An 18,656-nucleotide genomic window follows, 5' to 3' on the forward strand; every position below is an offset into this window, starting at 1 on the left:
TGCCATAGATGGTTGCATTGAGTCTACCCATAATGCCACAGTCTTGATCTAACCCCTCCTGCCTCTGCTGTCTATGGAGCTTTAAAGAGTTACAGCCAGACCCGCATCACCCATCTTACAGGAGGGCTGTACCATTGTGCTCACCACTCGGGGGGTGGGGGAGAGTGAAGACACTGATCAAAAGGCTGTTATTTCACATATGTATCTCTATCTGAATGCTGACTGTACTGGAATAAAATAAGAGGTGATGAGGTAGAGCAGCTCACAGCCTGGTAATATTATTGTGTTAGTTTGCAGGGTGTGTGTCCCCCTCCTCTCCCCCTCTCAGAGCACATAGCTCAGGCCGCCTGTGTGCACAGGTGGGAGGGGTTTGCTGAGCTGACAATGATCTGATCTCACTGTGTTCTGCATGAGAGGTACTGTAACTAGCAGCCTAATCATTACATTGTATCCCCCCCTGTGTTCTGCATGAGAGGTACTGTAACTAGCAGCCTAATCATTACATTGTATCCCCCCCTGTGTTCTGCATGAGAGGTACTGTAACTAGCAGCCTAATCATTACATTGTATCCCCCCCTGTGTTCTGCATGAGAGGTACTGTAACTAGCAGCCTAATCATTACATTGTATCCCCCCCTGTGTTCTGCATGAGAGGTACTGTAACTAGCAGCCTAATCATTACATTGTATCCCCCCCTGTGTTCTGCATGAGAGGTACTGTAACTAGCAGCCTAATCATTACATTGTATCCCCCCCTGTGTTCTGCATGAGAGGTACTGTAACTAGCAGCCTAATCATTACATTGTATCCCCCCCTGTGTTCTGCATGAGAGGTACTGTAACTAGCAGCCTAATCATTACATTGTATCCCCCCCTGTGTTCTGCATGAGAGGTACTGTAACTAGCAGCCTAATCATTACATTGTATCCCCCCTGTGTTCTGCATGAGAGGTACTGTAACTAGCAGCCTATTCATTACATTGTATCCCCCCTGTGTTCTGCATGAGAGGTACTGTAACTAGCAGCCTAATCATTACACTGTATCCCCCCCTGTGTTCTGCATGAGAGGTACTGTAACTAGCAGCCTAATCATTACACTGTATCCCCCCTGTGTTCTGCATGAGAGGTGCTGTAACTAGCAGCCTAATCATTACACTGTATCCCCCCTGTGTTCTGCATGAGAGGTACTGTAACTAGCAGCCTAATCATTACACTGTATCCCCCCTGTGTTCTGCATGAGAGGTGCTGTAACTAGCAGCCTAATCATTACACTGTATCCCCCTGTGTTCTGCATGAGAGGTGCTGTAACTAGCAGCCTAATCATTACATTGTATCCCCTGTGTTCTGCATGACAGGTACTGTAACTAGCAGCCTAATCATTACATTGTATCCCCCCTGTGTTCTGCATGAGAGGTACTGTAACTAGCAGCCTAATCATTACATTGTATCCCCCCTGTGTTCTGCATGAGAGGTGCTGCAACTAGCAGCCTAATCATTACATTGTATCCCCCCTGTGTTCTGCATGAGAGGTGCTGTAACTAGCAGCCTATTCATTACATTGTATCCCCCCTGTGTTCTGCATGAGAGGTGCTGTAACTAGCAGCCTATTCATTACACTGTATCCCCCTGTATTCTGCATGAGAGGTGCTGTAACTAGCAGCCTAATCATTACATTGTATCCCCCTGTGTTCTGCATGAGAGGTGCTGTAACTAGCAGCCTAATCATTACATTGTATCCCCCCTGTGTTCTGCATGAGAGGTACTGTAACTAGCAGCCTATTCATTACATTGTACCCCCCTGTGTTCTGCATGAGAGGTACTGTAACTAGCAGCCTAATCATTACATTGTACCCCCCTGTATTCTGCATGAGAGGTACTGTAACTAGCAGCCTAATCATTACATTGTATCCCCCCTGTATTCTGCATGAGAGGTACTGTAACTAGCAGCCTAATCATTACATTGTATCCCCCCTGTATTCTGCATGAGAGGTACTGTAACTAGCAGCCTAATCATTACATTGTATCCCCTGTGTTCTGCATGAGAGGTACTGTAACTAGCAGCCTAATCATTACATTGTATCCCCCCTGTGTTCTGCATGAGAGGTACTGTAACTAGCAGCCTAATCATTACATTGTATCCCCCCTGTGTTCTGCATGAGAGGTACTGTAACTAGCAGCCTAATCATTACATTGTATCCCCCCTGTGTTCTGCATGAGAGGTACTGTAACTAGCAGCCTAATCATTACATTGTATCCCCCCTGTATTCTGCATGAGAGGTACTGTAACTAGCAGCCTATTCATTACATTGTATCCCCCCCCCCTGTATTCTGCATGAGAGGTACTGTAACTAGCAGCCTAATCATTACATTGTATCCCCCCTGTGTTCTGCATGAGAGGTACTGTAACTAGCAGCCTAATCATTACATTGTATCCCCCCTGTGTTCTGCATGAGTCATTACATTGTATCCCCCCCTGTGTTCTGCATGAGAGGTGCTGTAACTAGCAGCCTAATCATTACATTGTATCCCCCTGTGTTCTGCATGAGAGGTGCTGTAACTAGCAGCCTAATCATTACATTGTATCCCCTGTGTTCTGCATGAGAGGTACTGTAACTAGCAGCCCAATCATTACATTGTATCCCCCCTGTGTTCTGCATGAGAGGTACTGTAACTAGCAGCCTAATCATTACATTGTATCCCCCCTGTGTTCTGCATGAGAGGTACTGTAACTAGCAGCCTAATCATTACATTGTATCCCCCCTGTGTTCTGCATGAGAGGTACTGTAACTAGCAGCCTAATCATTACATTGTATCCCCCCTGTATTCTGCATGAGAGGTGCTGTAACTAGCAGCCTATTCATTACATTGTATCCCCCCCCCCCCTGTATTCTGCATGAGAGGTGCTGTAACTAGCAGCCTAATCATTACATTGTATCCCCCCTGTGTTCTGCATGAGAGGTGCTGCAACTAGCAGCCTAATCATTACATTGTATCCCCCCTGTGTTCTGCATGAGAGGTGCTGTAACTAGCAGCCTATTCATTACATTGTATCCCCCCTGTGTTCTGCATGAGAGGTGCTGTAACTAGCAGCCTATTCATTACACTGTATCCCCCTGTATTCTGCATGAGAGGTGCTGTAACTAGCAGCCTAATCATTACATTGTATCCCCCTGTGTTCTGCATGAGAGGTGCTGTAACTAGCAGCCTAATCATTACATTGTATCCCCCCTGTGTTCTGCATGAGAGGTACTGTAACTAGCAGCCTATTCATTACATTGTACCCCCCTGTGTTCTGCATGAGAGGTACTGTAACTAGCAGCCTAATCATTACATTGTACCCCCCTGTATTCTGCATGAGAGGTACTGTAACTAGCAGCCTAATCATTACATTGTATCCCCCCTGTGTTCTGCATGAGAGGTACTGTAACTAGCAGCCTAATCATTACATTGTATCCCCCCTGTGTTCTGCATGAGAGGTACTGTAACTAGCAGCCTAATCATTACATTGTATCCCCTGTGTTCTGCATGAGAGGTACTGTAACTAGCAGCCTAATCATTACATTGTATCCCCCCTGTGTTCTGCATGAGAGGTACTGTAACTAGCAGCCTAATCATTACATTGTATCCCCCCTGTGTTCTGCATGAGAGGTACTGTAACTAGCAGCCTAATCATTACATTGTATCCCCCCTGTGTTCTGCATGAGAGGTACTGTAACTAGCAGCCTAATCATTACATTGTATCCCCCCTGTATTCTGCATGAGAGGTACTGTAACTAGCAGCCTATTCATTACATTGTATCCCCCCCCCCCCCCTGTATTCTGCATGAGAGGTACTGTAACTAGCAGCCTAATCATTACATTGTATCCCCCCTGTGTTCTGCATGAGAGGTACTGTAACTAGCAGCCTAATCATTACATTGTATCCCCCCTGTATTCTGCATGAGAGGTACTGTAACTAGCAGCCTAATCATTACATTGTATCCCCCCTGTGTTCTGCATGAGTCATTACATTGTATCCCCCCCTGTGTTCTGCATGAGAGGTACTGTAACTAGCAGCCTAATCATTACATTGTATCCCCCCTGTGTTCTGCATGAGAGGTACTGTAACTAGCAGCCTAATCATTACACTGTATCCCCCCTGTATTCTGCATGAGAGGTACTGTAACTAGCAGCCTAATCATTACATTGTATCCTCCCTGTATTCTGCATGAGAGGTGCTGTAACTAGCAGCCTAATCATTACATTGTATCCCCCCTGTGTTCTGCATGAGAGGTGCTGTAACTAGCAGCCTAATCATTACATTGTATCCCCCCCTGTATTCTGCATGAGAGGTACTGTAACTAGCAGCCTAATCATTACATTGTATCCTCCCTGTGTTCTGCATGAGAGGTGCTGTAACTAGCAGCCTAATCATTACATTGTATCAGCTGTCAATGTGTGCCTGAGCAGGGGTCAGATAATGCTGCAGATTGCCCCGTGTTGTTGTTATTGTTATTATTATTATTATACATTGTAACCAGCTGGCCCTGTGTGGGAGTTTGCATATTACGCACCGGGGCAGTGTGTCCCAGATTGGCAGCTTTTATTATTGATTAATAATAATAATAACAAACAGCATGTGGGGAGACTGAGACAGTCCTGTACGGTAATGCGTCCAGCAGATCCGGTTCCTGACCTTTAGGAGCTCGCTGGGAAAGGAGGAGCGGCCTAACCCGAATATCTCACTTATATAGTTACATAGTAGGCATATCCTGAAAGGTACGAGCTGGGGCTGTGAGAAGAACAGGGGGACTTGTGGGCTCCTATTAGCATACTCTCCAGCTGTACCTATTTACACGTGTGTACTGTAAGCCCAGCTGTACCTATTTACACGTGTGTACCGTAAGCCCAGCTGTACCTATTTACACGTGTGTACCGTACGCCCAGCTGTACCTATTTACACGTGTGTACTGTAAGCCCAGATGTACCTATTTACACGTGTGTACTGTAAGCCCAGATGTACCTATTTACACGCGTGTACTGTAAGCCCAGCTGTACCTATTTACACGTGTGTACTGTAAGCCTAGCTGTACCTATTTACACGTGTGTACTGTAAGCCCAGCTGTACCTATTTACACGTGTGTACTGTAAGCCCAGCTGTACCTATTTACACGTGTGCACTGTAAGCCTATCTGTACCTATTTACACGTGTGTACTGTAAGCCCAGCTGTACCTATTTACACATATGTGTACTGTAAGCCCAGCTGTACCTATTTACACATATGTGTACTGTAAGCCCAGCTGTACCTATTTACACCTGTGTACTGTAAGCCCAGCTGTACCTATTTACATGTGTGCTCTGTAAGCCCAGCTGTACCTATTTACATGTGTGCTCTGTAAGCCCAGCTGTACCTATTTACACATATGTGTACTGTAAGCCCAGCTGTACCTATTTACATGTGTGCTCTGTAAGCCCAGCTGTACCTATTTACATGTGTGCTCTGTAAGCCCAGCTGTACCTATTTACATGTGTGCTCTGTAAGCCCAGCTGTACCTATTTACACATATGTGTACTGTAAGCCCAGCTGTACCTATTTACATGTGTGCTCTGTAAGCCCAGCTGTACCTATTTACATGTGTGCTCTGTAAGCCCAGCTGTACCTATTACACAGAAAGATTTTTATGTGGGGTAAGCTGCATAGGTTATGGGACTTCCATAGGGATTGCTTTGAAGCGCCCCTGTCCTGCACGAGTAGAGGAACACCAGTGGGAGCGATTTTATATTCACAAACTGTCGGTCGGCCTATGTTAAACATGCTCTGAATGTGCTTCTCCGTGGCAGGGAAGCTCTGAGCTGACTTCCCATCAATGACATGGAGAAGTTGCTTCACGGCACATAGTATCGGATCTGAATCTAGTGGGGTGTTTGTAGGATGAGGCTGACTGCCTTGGGTTTAGCTGAGGTTCTGCAGCTGTAAGTAGGAGAGAGGATGGAGGAAAGGTTGGAAGGTTGGAAGCTGATCAGGTGGGATTCTAACTTTCTTCTGTAGCCGAAGTATGTGACCAGGGCCCAGCTGGGAAAAGACAGACCTAGCCCGATGTATGTAACTTGTGCAAAAGGGAGCCAGATAACCCATGCAGGTGACAATTGGATACTGGAAGTCCGGCTCCACCAGAATATTACCAGACTTCCGGGTTCAGTTTGGGTATCGATCATGTGGTCGTTACCGGGCGCCACTGACACCAATGGAAGTGGAACGCCTTCCACTTCCGTTACGATCGCATTCACCCCTCCGATGTGGTGATCGCAATCTCTCTGTAGGAAACAAGCAAAATCACATGCTGTGGGTGGCTTAGGGTTCTGGGGGGCCCCCGGGCAAGAGACTCATTGGGGGCCCCTTAGAGGTTTGAATTTGATGACCTATAAGCAATTTACCAAGTCGGCATTTCTAATTTCACTTTAGCCTGTTCCATTCAGTGTAATTAATATTTATTACAGCTGGAATGCAGAATATTACAATTTACATAATACAGTACATGTAATATTATATCAACATTGCACTCTCTTGTCATAAACAACACAACGTAACATGCTGTTACAGTACCTGCAAATGCAATGCTCAAACCAAGACAAAAAGGATAATAGGATACATGCTAATAGCCAGGTAGTTGATATAGAGGTGGTCCTCGCTATCCAGCAGTCCATTGTCCTTCGAAACGGCTTATCCGACGCCAGATAATCCATCCCGCTGAGCGCATTATCCAACGTCGGAACGGCTTATCCGACACCAGATAATGCATCCCGCTGAACGCGTTACCCGACGTCGGAACGGCTTATCCGACTCCAGATAATGCATCCCGCTGAACGCGTTATCCAACGTCAGAACGGCTTATCCGACGCCAGATAATGCATCCCGCTGAGCGCATTATCCAACGTCGGAACGGCTTATCCGACGCCAGATAATGCATCCCGCTGAACACGTTACCCGACGTAGGAACGGCTTATCCGACGCCAGATAATGCATCCCGCTGAGCGCATTATCCAACGTCAGAACAGCTTATCCGACGCCAGATAATGCATCCCGCTGAACGCGTTATCCAACGTCAGAACGGCTTATCCGACGCCAGATAATGCATCCCGCTGAGCGCATTATCCCACGTCAGAACGGCTTATCCGACGCCAGATAATGCATCCCGCTGAACGCGTTACCCGACGTCGGAACGGCTTATCCAACCGCAGATAATGCATCCCGCTGAACGCGTTATCCAACGTCAGAACGGCTTATCCGACGCCAGATAATGCATCCCGCTGAACGCGTTATCCAACGTCAGAACGGCTTATCCGACGCCAGATAATGCATCCCGCTGAACGCGTTATTCAACGTCGGAACGGCTTATCCGACGCCGGATAACGCATCCCGCTGAACGCGTTATCCAACGTCGGAATGGCTTATCCGACGCGGATTAACATTGGATCCGCAATCTGGCAGTCCGCTATCCGACGGCGGTTTGCGGGATGGATTCCGGCAGAAAACTGAGGACCGCCTGAACTGTATATGGTATATTTATTTGAATTTAACTTTTCGGGCCTTATTGGAAGCGAAGTCCTTAATCAGGTCACTATAATATAAATATCTGCCTATTCTGGGCCCAGGCTCATATGTAGCATGTGAGTAAGTCCATGTAGCTTAACTCGTCCCCTTTTTTGAAGCACACAAAGTCCTTCTATTTTCTTCAACTTTATTGAGGACTTAACAGAAATATAAAAGTTCTTGTATGTGGATTGTGCTCGCAAATGTCTCTTGTCAGGAGAATAACCTATGAGAGGAAGGTGTTCTGCTATGTGGAGTGCTTCTCTGAGGAGAAGATGTCCTGCTATGTGGAGTGCTTCTCTGAGGAGAAGGTGTTCTGCTATGGGGAGTGCTTCTCTGAGGGGAAGATGTTCTGCTATGTGGAGTGCTTCTCTGAGAGGAAGGTGTTCTGCTATGTGGAGTGCTTCTCTGAGGAGAAGGTGTTCTGCTATGTGGAGTGCTTCTCTGAGGGGAAGGTGTCCTGCTATGGGGAGTGCTTCTCTGAGGGGAAGATGTTCTGCTATGTGGAGTGCTTCTCTGAGAGGAAGGTGTTCTGCTATGTGGAGTGCTTCTCTGAGGGGAAGATGTTCTGCTATGTGGAGTGCTTCTCTGAGAGGAAGGTGTTCTGCTATGTGGAGTGCTTCTTTATGGGGAAGGAAAAAGGATTTCCTTTCCTGAGGGAGCCGTGGAAGAAGTGTCTACTCACTTTGGCTGCTAGTTGGAAAAGATGGAGCACACTTTCCTGTCAGACAGGAACAGGCTAAGGGACATAGCAATGTGCAGATTGTAAGGAATCGGGGAGCTCGTCCTCTACAGCGCACTCTCTCCTTGCCTACTGCCTCGCTCACGGAAGAGCTTTGTGGACGTTGCAGAGTCTGGCTCTGCCCCCCGGTTATGGCGTGCGTCGGCGGTGCGCACACGTGACGCATGTGCACCACTCCCCAGCTGTGCGTCAACTCTCTCATCATGCTCACCTGTCTCCTGCACCACTCCACCTATCCCTGCCTCCGCTGAGGCCGCACCTCTATTCCTCCCCTCTCTCCCATTGGTCCTGTTCTCCCATATATGCTCAGCTGAGCATAGTTCCTCGTAGCATTGTTGTCCCACGTCCTGGTTCCTAGCCTTGCCTTGTTCCGTGTTGCATTGCCTTGCTTTCCAGATTGATCTCCTGTGTACCGACCCGGCTTGACCCTTGGACTTCGCACTTCTGGATTACCGACCTCGGCTTACCTCTGACCTTCCACATCTCTCCAATCGTGTGTTGATCTTGCGGGGGCTGTGGTCGGTCGTGCCTTGGTATGGTGGTTGCCGGGAGGGGCCTTGCGGTCGCCTCTTCCTTGATGTGGATGTGCGATGACTGCTGGTTAGTGTGAGGAGCTGTGTGTCCCCGTGTGGGCGTACCTGTATTGTGAGCCTGTAGTAGTGCATCCGTATGCCTGCTGGCGTGTGGATCACTGTTGGGGCTGTAGCTATCCCAGGTTGCGTGTGCCTTTGAAGAAACGGTATCTTCTCCACGTGGGTTTTGCAAGTCTTCGGCAACTGTGATGTCCTCCTCGTTGTGTAGAGATCATGCGCTGGGGTTTACACTGGGAAGGCTCCTCACATAGGTGTTAGTGCATTAGACTGGATCCTCTGAGGCTATCCAGCTGTACGATCGCTCCCCACCACCCTGTCGTGCGGCTGCTTCTAAGGCTTCGGCTTGGGCTACGGCGGCAGCGGCTTCCCTCTCTTGATTTAGGGCCTCTAGGTTCACGTCTAAATCAGTCTTCTTACGCGCAGCGACTGCTGCAGCGATTGTGTTGGCTTCAGTGGCAGTGGCTGCAGCAGCAGCGATAACATCTCTCTGCTCCTCTTCCATGCGGGCCCTTCCTAGTTTCATGGCTGCCTCTTTCTGAGCATATGCGGCCCTTGCGCGAGCAGCCTCTGCCATAGCTCGCGCCTTGATAGCGCTTGTGCTTGCGCTAGACGCGTTAGACCGCGCTGATTTTGCTGACTTTGATGAATGACTCGATGCGCTGGAGCACTGTGATGCCGTCTCCCGTGCAAGGTCCTTTCTACTACTCTCAGCTTCCGTGATAGCGGTCTGCACATGGCTGTCGTGTGTCAGATCGCTGTTATTCTGTAAGTCTCGCTCTTGCAGGCTTTCCCCGGTATTAGTCCTGGTAAAGTAGGTGATGTATGTCTCTGACAGCGCTTGGCAGCACGAGTGGTTAGACCTTAATAGAGCTATTGCCTGCTCGAGCTGCTTTTCATAATTACCAATGCTTGCAATATTACGCATTTCAAGTCCAGTTTTTTTCCAGGCCTTCTCTAACTTGTCGCAGTGCGCATCAATGTCAGCTTCATATTTCTCGCGGGCCTTTCGTGTAAATGGAACTGTCCGCTTAGGCCTGGCGCCTTCTTGCGTCTGTTGCAGTTGCGCAGCGGTCTCTGCGTCTGAGTTGTCTCTCTCCTGCGTGGTGTCTGGTGAGGTTCTGAGTTCTGCCATGTTGCAGGTGTGTGTAGGCCTTTAGTCAGTGCATGTGGCGTGCGGTCTGTTACTTGCGTCAGCGATGGACGATTGTCTCAGATGATGCCGGTTGTGTCCTGTAGCGATAGCTGTACTTACAGGTGTCCGTGGCTCTGACCCGTGTCCTGGCTTGTCCGGTGGCGTGGCCGTTGGTAGCCCTAGCCGTGGGGACATGGCACAGGGGTAGGTGTGATGGTTGCTCCTCACTGTGTAGCCGTGCAGAAGGTGGACTCGGGCAGGATAGTAGAGTGATAGTGCTGTGTATAATGCACTGATCTGTGTGGCTGTGATGCAGCTTCTATGTAGCTGTATAGAGCTATTTGCTCTGTGTAGCTCTTAAAGCTGTTTGCTTTGTGTAGCTGTAATGCAGTATCTGATCTTCCAGAAAAGCAGTATTACTGCAGCTTACTTCCCAGCTGTATGGCTGTAGAAGCTGAAGCTTTCTGTGCTGAATCCTAATGCACAAGGTATCCTTTTTACTATTCTGGACCAAGGCTCATATGTAGCATGCGAGTAAGTCCATGTACAGTAGCTTAACTCGTCCCCTTTTTAAAGCACATAAAGTCCTTCTATTTTCTTCAATTTTATTGGGAGGAGTTAACAGAAATATAAAAGTTCTATATGTGGAGAATAACCTGAGAGAGGAAGGTGTCCTGCTATGGGGAAGTGATTCTCTGAGGGGAAGGTAAAAAGGATTTCCTTTCTGAGGGAGCAGTGGAAGAAGTGTCTACTCACTTTGGCATAACAATGTGCAGATAAAACAAGGGGAGAGGACTAAACCAATCTCATACTGTGAGTATTGGGAGGTTGCCAGGGCAACTGACTAGAGGCTGTGTAAAAGGGGATTACTTGTGTAGCCCTGCTTCCTATCACTTGCAGGCCGCTACTATGTGCTTTATCACCTGTAGGCTTACACGGCCTAAGTCTCTGCCACGGAGAGCCTAGGGTACCCGCGCAATAACTATACCGGGTGCAGCGCCTCCAGCCTGAGAGCAGGAAAAATGAGTTCACCCAGAAACACAAATAGTTATAAAGGATTTTGTTAGATGGTAGTTAAAACCCATATTAACCATATTAACTTCTTCACCCAATAAAACATTTACAAAATGGGGGGACCCCCACTACTGCATAAGGGCACACTAAGGTAATGCCTTAAGGACACACTAAGGGTTAAAAAGGTGCACTTTTACCCTACACTGATATACCTTCAAAGTAAAAAAAACAAAACCATTCCTGGCTGTTCTGAATTTTCTTGTACATTTTTTTAAAACTGGCCCAAAGCAAAAAAGAGCGAGCACATGGCAGAATCTGCGGCTTCTTTCTTACTTCCTTCACCCCACCAAGAACAGACGTGGCCACTGCCTGCTGCCGCCGGCAATATGTTGTCTCGCTTGTCCCGAGCTTCTAAACTGATTTAACATGTATGTTAAAGATATTTGGGCACATTATAACCATGCAGAAAGATGCGTGGGCATGGATAAAACAAACTTGAGGTGTGGCAACAGATACATCAATGTATGGTGAAAAATCTGTTTAAAACAAATTGTATGAGCGAGAGGATGGGCATCTTAAGTGGTTCCAGTGAGAACTTTGGCCAAACCCAGAGAGGCTGCACCAGGAACAGAGGTGGCTTTTGCCATCAAGCTGGTCCAGTGGAAACCACTGAGAGATGACTTCACAGGACATAACACTGATGTTGTAGTGGAAGAGAAGATGCATTTAGGCTAAAGCTTCAGTTGTAACTTCAATGGGCTTTTGGGTGGAGCACGAGCCCAAACGAACCCAAACCCGAACGGGGGTAAGGGAGCGTTCTAATTAAAGGAGTTGTATTTTTAAATGTGCATAAGTGGTCCTGGTGCTCAAGTACTCGATCCCACGTAGGTAATAATTCTTGTGATAACTGGAGAACAAAAACTTATGGGGCAAATGAATGCATAATTTGATGATATCACTGGTAATCAATTGAAGCTTCTAATAAAGGACAAACGCTCCCTGAAGGTGGTGAGTGGCATATGGACTATACCCGTCCCCTCCTCAGTAGGATAGCCCTTAAGACACATTCATGAATTACTCACGGTGTCTTCCCCAGTTAGTGTTTCCTCAGGCGTACAGCTGTTGTAGAATCCAGAGATGTCCGAAATGTCTATTTCCAGCGCACAGCAAAAAAAAATCAATTTACTAGAACATTAAAAAAACAGAGGGTGCGACACTCCTACGCGTTTCGTGCGTATATGCACTTTATCAAGGAGTTTGCTATGCGCTGGAAATACATTTTTGGGTATGTTTAAATGTATCCGATGAAGAGAAATGAAAAGACTATAAACAGAAGGGTGAAAAGCACACACCTGAACTTCTGCATAGTTATTGATCGTTCTGGGAAACGATGCTTTGTCTGTTCCGTCAAGTCCAGTCAGGGACGCCCCCGCCCCCAGGGACCTCATAGCCAATCACATTGCAGCTTCCTGGCCGGGCTGCAGTCGGAGTGGCTGCAGGTTCGGCGGGGGGAAGGTGGGGCGAGATGTCGGGTTTCAGTATTCCTGACGGACCAGAGGAAGCATTGTTTACCTGGATGATCATCAACTACACAGAAGTTCAGGTTAAGTGTTTTTGTTGTTTTTTTTTAAACTTATGTGTATATATTTTTCTTTTAATTAATTAATTTATAAAAGCAAGTAAGTCGAACTGCCTCTTTAAAGCAGAATGTCCAGTTTTTACGTTTTTATTAATAGGAACCAAAAGTCCTGAATTTGAGGAGCTTTTACAAATCGATTCATTTAAACAGTGAATGATGAAAACTATTAAAGATTTTTTTTTTCTGTACGTCCAATGCAACTTCTAATTTCTGCTTCAGGTTTATTTGTATCTGTTGAACACTAGAACTGAGCTATTTATTGCAAACAACACATTTTACCCATTAAGACTTGACGAGGCGATTTGCCATTTAGATAATTATTTAATTATTTATCTCTTCTCTTTACAGATGTTTTCTTCCATGTGAAACCTAATCTTCAATAACAAAACTGGACTAACCAAAGCAATCTAGATGGAATAACCCTTCATACCTACATGAATATAGAACGTCATTGTATGAATATGTTCTAAAGTTGAATCTGCTAAAACGTGCGGCTATGAATGAAAGTGATTTTTGAAGGCAAAATATAATCGGTACATATGCTTCCGGCTCATGTCATATGCTTGTGACTTCCCTTTGAAGTGCTAGTCAACAATTCCAAAACATGTTCATTGCTCACCTGGCCTTAATTTTACCATCATATATGCTGCCAGCATGGAATACTGGAGAACAGGACCACAGATAAGAAGTTGATGTTGGACTTCACCAAACTAACCAACATCTAGCTATTGTTACTGAACAAGTTTTAGCAACTGTTGGGATATCAGATATGATAAACAACTCAAATATTGAGGCAAGCTGATTCAAAAAAGAAGCCAATCCAGTTTGAAGTCATCTTACTCCATTGAACTGATCGAAATTCATAATTGTAGGGTGAAATAATTGATGGAATATGTATAATTTTATATAATACAACTTGCACCTAAGTGAAGTAACAACCATTCTTATTGAGTTTGAGTATTTTTTTTTTTAGTAAAAATTGAGCAACAGAAACTTCCCCAGAAAACTGAATGCACCCGGTGGATCTATTCTTCAAAGACTCGGACACATAATGTCACAGAAAAGAAGAGCAGACACAGTCATGGGATGTGATACAAATCTCCGTTCAGCTCTTCCAAGGCCGGTTTCTGGCATGGCCGACTTGGCTTGCATTGGTGTTCAGTACCCCATGCCCCTGCACAATGCGTCCGATCTCAACACTAACCGGACATCAATGTCACTGAGTGAGTACATTCCCGAGATTGAAATCAAACTGGAATCCAGTGATGAGGAAGAGGAGAAGTTTGAAAATAATTTGCGGGCTGAAAGGGCTGGGATCAATGCAAGTTTAATGGGAAGAGGGAGAATTCCGGATGCTAATCTGGAAAAAGGTCCGCCTGATGAAGAGCGCGCAAGGAGACGAATTGATACTCGCAGTCTCAGTCCTTCATCTCTTAGACCAACCAGGAAGAGAAAATCCACCTCCGAGGTCTGGCAGTTCTTTTACCGTGATGCCACCAACATCTGCAGAGCAATTTGTAGTCTCTGCAGGATGAGTGTCAGCCGAGGGAAGCTAGGGGGGAACTTTGGGACCACGGCTCTGAAGCGCCATTTAGAGAGCAAGCACCCACTGGAATGGGGACAAAGGAAGTCAATGAGACAGCAGAGAGCAGATGGTGGGGAAGAAGAGGAGGAGGAAGGGTTTGAAGATGAGGAGGAACATTTTGACAAAGTATTCACAGTGCAGGGTGCATTATATGGCTCTCAAAGAACCCCCTGCTTTTCTTCTCATGCTCAAGTGACCACAATGAAATCCACACAAGCTCATGATTCTCCCAAAACGTATGAGATTAGCGATTCTAGTGATGGCGGCGAGGAAGAAGACAAAGAGAGAGGCGAGACGGTTGCTGGGGAGTCTGGAAAGGGGATTAGCAGAAAGAAAATGAGAGTGCTAGCTCAGGACCAAAGTCAGGCAATTAATCCATGTCCCAGTTATAACACAGATACCAGAGACTCTGCCAACCCTTCCCTGAGCATGGTGACGGCACAACACTCAAATTCAGTGGCTTTCAGTTTCCCCAATTATGCGCTGGTACCTCCAGGGACCAAGAGACGGAAGTCTACCTCTGCTGTTTGGCAATTCTTCTATATTGACAGCGCAAACAACTGCAGAGCTATTTGTACTCTGTGCCAAACAAGTGTAAGCCGAGGAAAGCAAGGGGGGCATTTTGGTACTTCAGCACTGATGCGCCACCTTGAGGGTAAGCACCCCTTAGAATGGGGAAGAGGGAAGATAAATAAACCAAAAAGCATCAATGTAGTAGAGGTGGAGGAGGAAGAGGATGAGCCGGAGGAGCAGCTGGAATACCTGTATCCTCAATCTCCGTTTCCTTTTGGTCATTTAAGATCATCATGTTTCATTCCATATTCTGAGCTGACCAACAGTGTAACCTCTCCAGTTCATGCCGTGCCCCAGGAATATGATAACATCGAAAGCGAGGGAGCGATCAAGGATAAGAATAGTGACTGTGCAACTATTACATTGTCATCGTTAAAAGGAAAGCAGATGGTACCAGTGAGAAATGACTTGCTTGCAAATGGGAAATACGCTCCAAACCACCCAAAGGCCCAGTCATGGAATAGGAATATAGCCGAACTGATGTGTGGAATGGCACTTCCATATTCATTTATTAACTCCAAGGTTTTTCAGAAGTTTATGGCAAGAGCTGATCCACAGTATTACGTGCCTTCAAGGTCCTTTTTCTCAGGCAAAGCTGTCCCTCAGCTGTATGAAGCAGTGTGTGAACAAGTGGTGTATGAACTCAAACGATCTGAATGTCCTCATGTCCACATAACCACCCATGTGTGGAGTAGTGATCTTACCATGGATTATTTGGCATTAACTGCACACTGGGCAGCTTTAAATTCAGATGTCCCTCAGTCTAGTAAGAGGAAGTATGCAGTCCTCTGCATCAAACGCTTTCCAAAAGACTATACTGATGGCAGCCTCCAGCAAGAACTTATTCGGCAAATTAATTTGTGGCTTTCTCCCAATGCCTTGAGCCCCGGTTTCTTCATATCCAGTGGTGATTTCAATCTTGTACGTGCTATTAAAGGGGCTGAATATGCTCATATACCATGCTTTGCACATTCCATGAACTTACTAGTAATGGACTTCCTGCAGAACAATCGCCACATAACCAATCTGCTAGGTGTTGCCAGAAAAGCCTGCTGTCATTTTTTTCACTCTGCCAGGGCGAGGAGAATCCTGAACGAGCTGCAGTACCAAAATAATTTGCCAAAACACCCTCTGAAACTTGAGACAACGCCTCACTGGACTTCCACGTATTATATGCTGGAGAGACTCCTGGAGCAGCAGAAAGCTGTCCAAGAGTACACAGGAAGAAACAAAGCAGAAACAGCTGATATTGTGGTCACTTCTAGTCACTGGAATCTCATGGCCTCCTTGGTGGATCTTCTTCAGCCATTCGAGATGGCTATACGGGAGGTAAATGCCAACGATTCCTCTCTGAGCCAGGTGCTGCCTGAGGTACGTTATCTCCACATCTTCCTTAAGCAAATCCGAGGACATTTTGAAAGTAAAGGGGATGCCAATGGAGTCGTATTGGCTGACAGTTTTGCGCTCAAACTCTCCACAGACTATGGAGTCAATGAAATGTTCCAAAGGGAAGAATATGTTTTATCCACCTTGCTGGATCCCCGTTTCAAAGGAAGGATTGAGGCAATACTCCCACCCGGCTCTGACATTGACCACTGGAAGCAAGCCCTTGTTAAGAAAGTAAAAGAGGTCATGTCTACGTCTTCCTCCTTATATTCACCCTCTCATTCATTAAAGAGGCCAGCTGCAGGTGCACAGTTCATTAAAGATTCCGACTCTGAATCAGAGCTTCTAGGTAGCAAACAGTATGACTTTGAAGAAGGTGTGTTAAACACTACCCCACCATGGAGAAGAAGTGCAGCGGCTCCACCATTAATTCAGAAGGAGAAATCTTTGATTGAGCATTTGGAGAGTGTGGGGCTTTTGGCATCCAAGAGTACTGGTGCATCCTTGTCAACAGAAAGTCACTCTGCATGTGTCATGGTGGAAAAATACCTACATGATAACAAAACTATTGGAGCTAAAGAGGACCCCCTGGTCTACTGGGAGATGAGAAAGTGGCTGTGGCCAGCCCTAACAAAGCTTGCCATTATGTACCTGACATGCCCACCCTCGAGTATTTTTGCAGAGCGCGTCTTTAGGTTCCCACATGCATTTGTGGACAAGCAAAAACTGCCGGACATAATGGAAGGAATGGAGCACATTGTTTTTCTGAAGGCTAATCTGGAGAACTTCCCCAACTACACCCCACCACCTCTTATATTCTCTTCAGATAATGAGACCGAGCACAGTGATAGCGAGGAGGGCTTTTAGAAAGTTCTACGTGTTCTATGAAAGCATGTTCAAATGTATTAATCAGAGAAAGACCCAGACATAAGGGACTGGCACTAACCATCACTTAAGCAACCAAAAAGAAACAGTCATTTCCATGCATAAAGCCTAACTGCTGCTTCAATGTTTTTTAAAAGAAAACATCATTTTGTCATACAGTAAGACACACAAAAAAAGCTTTACGAATATATTGACACTTTGTAATATTATGTACATTTCTCTGAATGTTTTATATTATACGTAAGTGTTATAAGGAGTACTATAACCCACGGGTGCTCAACTCCAATCCTCCCCCCCCCTCCCCCCACTCAACTGGTCAGGTTTTCGGGATATCCCTGCTTCAGCGAAGGTGGCTCAATCAGTCCCTGCTTCAGCACAGGTGGCTCAATCGATTGAGCCACCTGTTTTGAAGCTGGGATATCCTCAAAACCTGACCTGTTGGGGGAGCTTGAAGACTGGAGTTGAGGATCCCTGGTAAAACCCTTAACCGTTGTCCTCAATGTGACAAAAGTCTTGGGATGTTTGTAACTTTTCCATCATATCCATGGTGTTGAGTTCTTTTTACCCTTTTTAAGTTTGATTTTAAGTAATAACCCAGATTAGAGAGTAATCTGTTATCTAATATCTCACTGTCTCTCTGCGTTCCTTGATTTCTCATCTCCCCATTACCTGGTTTCTTGCCTTTTTTTAAGCATCCAGAACACGTTTGTAACCCAGTGGAGCTCGACCGGAGGCAAGGAGGATCCATCTTGAAAATTAGATCCACAGATATATATACGATTTAGAGATCCTATCTTCGTCCGAGTGGATTAGTTGATTTTGGTTACCGAGTGGCTGCGGTAGAATATGATGTGATCCATTTCATTAAAGCTGCAGTTCAAGCTCCCGTTTTGTTTTTGTTTTTTTTAGTTTTTGTTTTTACGTCAATAGTTTCATGTGGGCAATCTCTAATTACCGAAAGAACTGCATAGCTGCCGGTCAATTCGTTCTCCGTCTATTGATCGGCAAAGTTTGGCGACATCTTTAAATATGGGGAATGTAAATGGTTGCTATAGCAACAAGCATGCTTTTAAAAATAGAATACAAGAAAATTGGTCTTTCAAAGTTGTTTTTATTAAAACAGAAAATTCTAAAAGAATTTTTTCTTACTACAGAACTGATTTATTAAAAAAACCCACACATGCAGGATATTGCTTGAACTGCAGCTTTAAACAACTTGGTGTTACATGTTGATGCAAACTTCTGTTAGCTCCAGTAACTATATTCCATGCAAATATGCTCACAATATACCAGCAGCATTAATAGATAGCATGTATATAATTGTATTTTATCTATATGCATTAACCATTAAAATGTTACCCATTGGACCTCTATTAGTCCACTTTATGTCCAAAGTGGAGCTGCGCTCTCCAAAACCCCTCTCCCAATCACAGGCCCGGATACATCAAGTTGCGGTAACGTTAAAATGCGGTATTAGCGCCCCCAAAAAAGTGCCTTATTTTTATCGTGCAATACATCAACCTTGTACCGCCAAAAATAAC

The 18,656-nt window shown here is 45.7% G+C and overlaps 1 protein-coding gene across 1 annotated transcript; it reads left to right on the forward strand.

Annotated features, from left to right (window-relative positions):
• The first annotated feature begins 344 nt into the window (after positions 1 to 344).
• On the forward strand, positions 345 to 18,480 carry LOC142487985 (zinc finger BED domain-containing protein 6-like). Its single transcript, XM_075588237.1, has 2 exons — positions 345 to 416; positions 13,035 to 18,480. The coding sequence occupies exon 2, from the start codon at positions 13,738 to 13,740 to the stop codon at positions 17,095 to 17,097; it is 3,360 nt and encodes a 1,119-aa protein (XP_075444352.1). The 5' UTR covers positions 345 to 416; positions 13,035 to 13,737; the 3' UTR covers positions 17,098 to 18,480.
• The last annotated feature ends 176 nt before the right edge of the window (positions 18,481 to 18,656 follow it).

Source organism: Ascaphus truei, chromosome 2, assembly GCF_040206685.1.
Source record: "Ascaphus truei isolate aAscTru1 chromosome 2, aAscTru1.hap1, whole genome shotgun sequence".
NCBI lineage: Eukaryota > Metazoa > Chordata > Amphibia > Anura > Ascaphidae > Ascaphus > Ascaphus truei.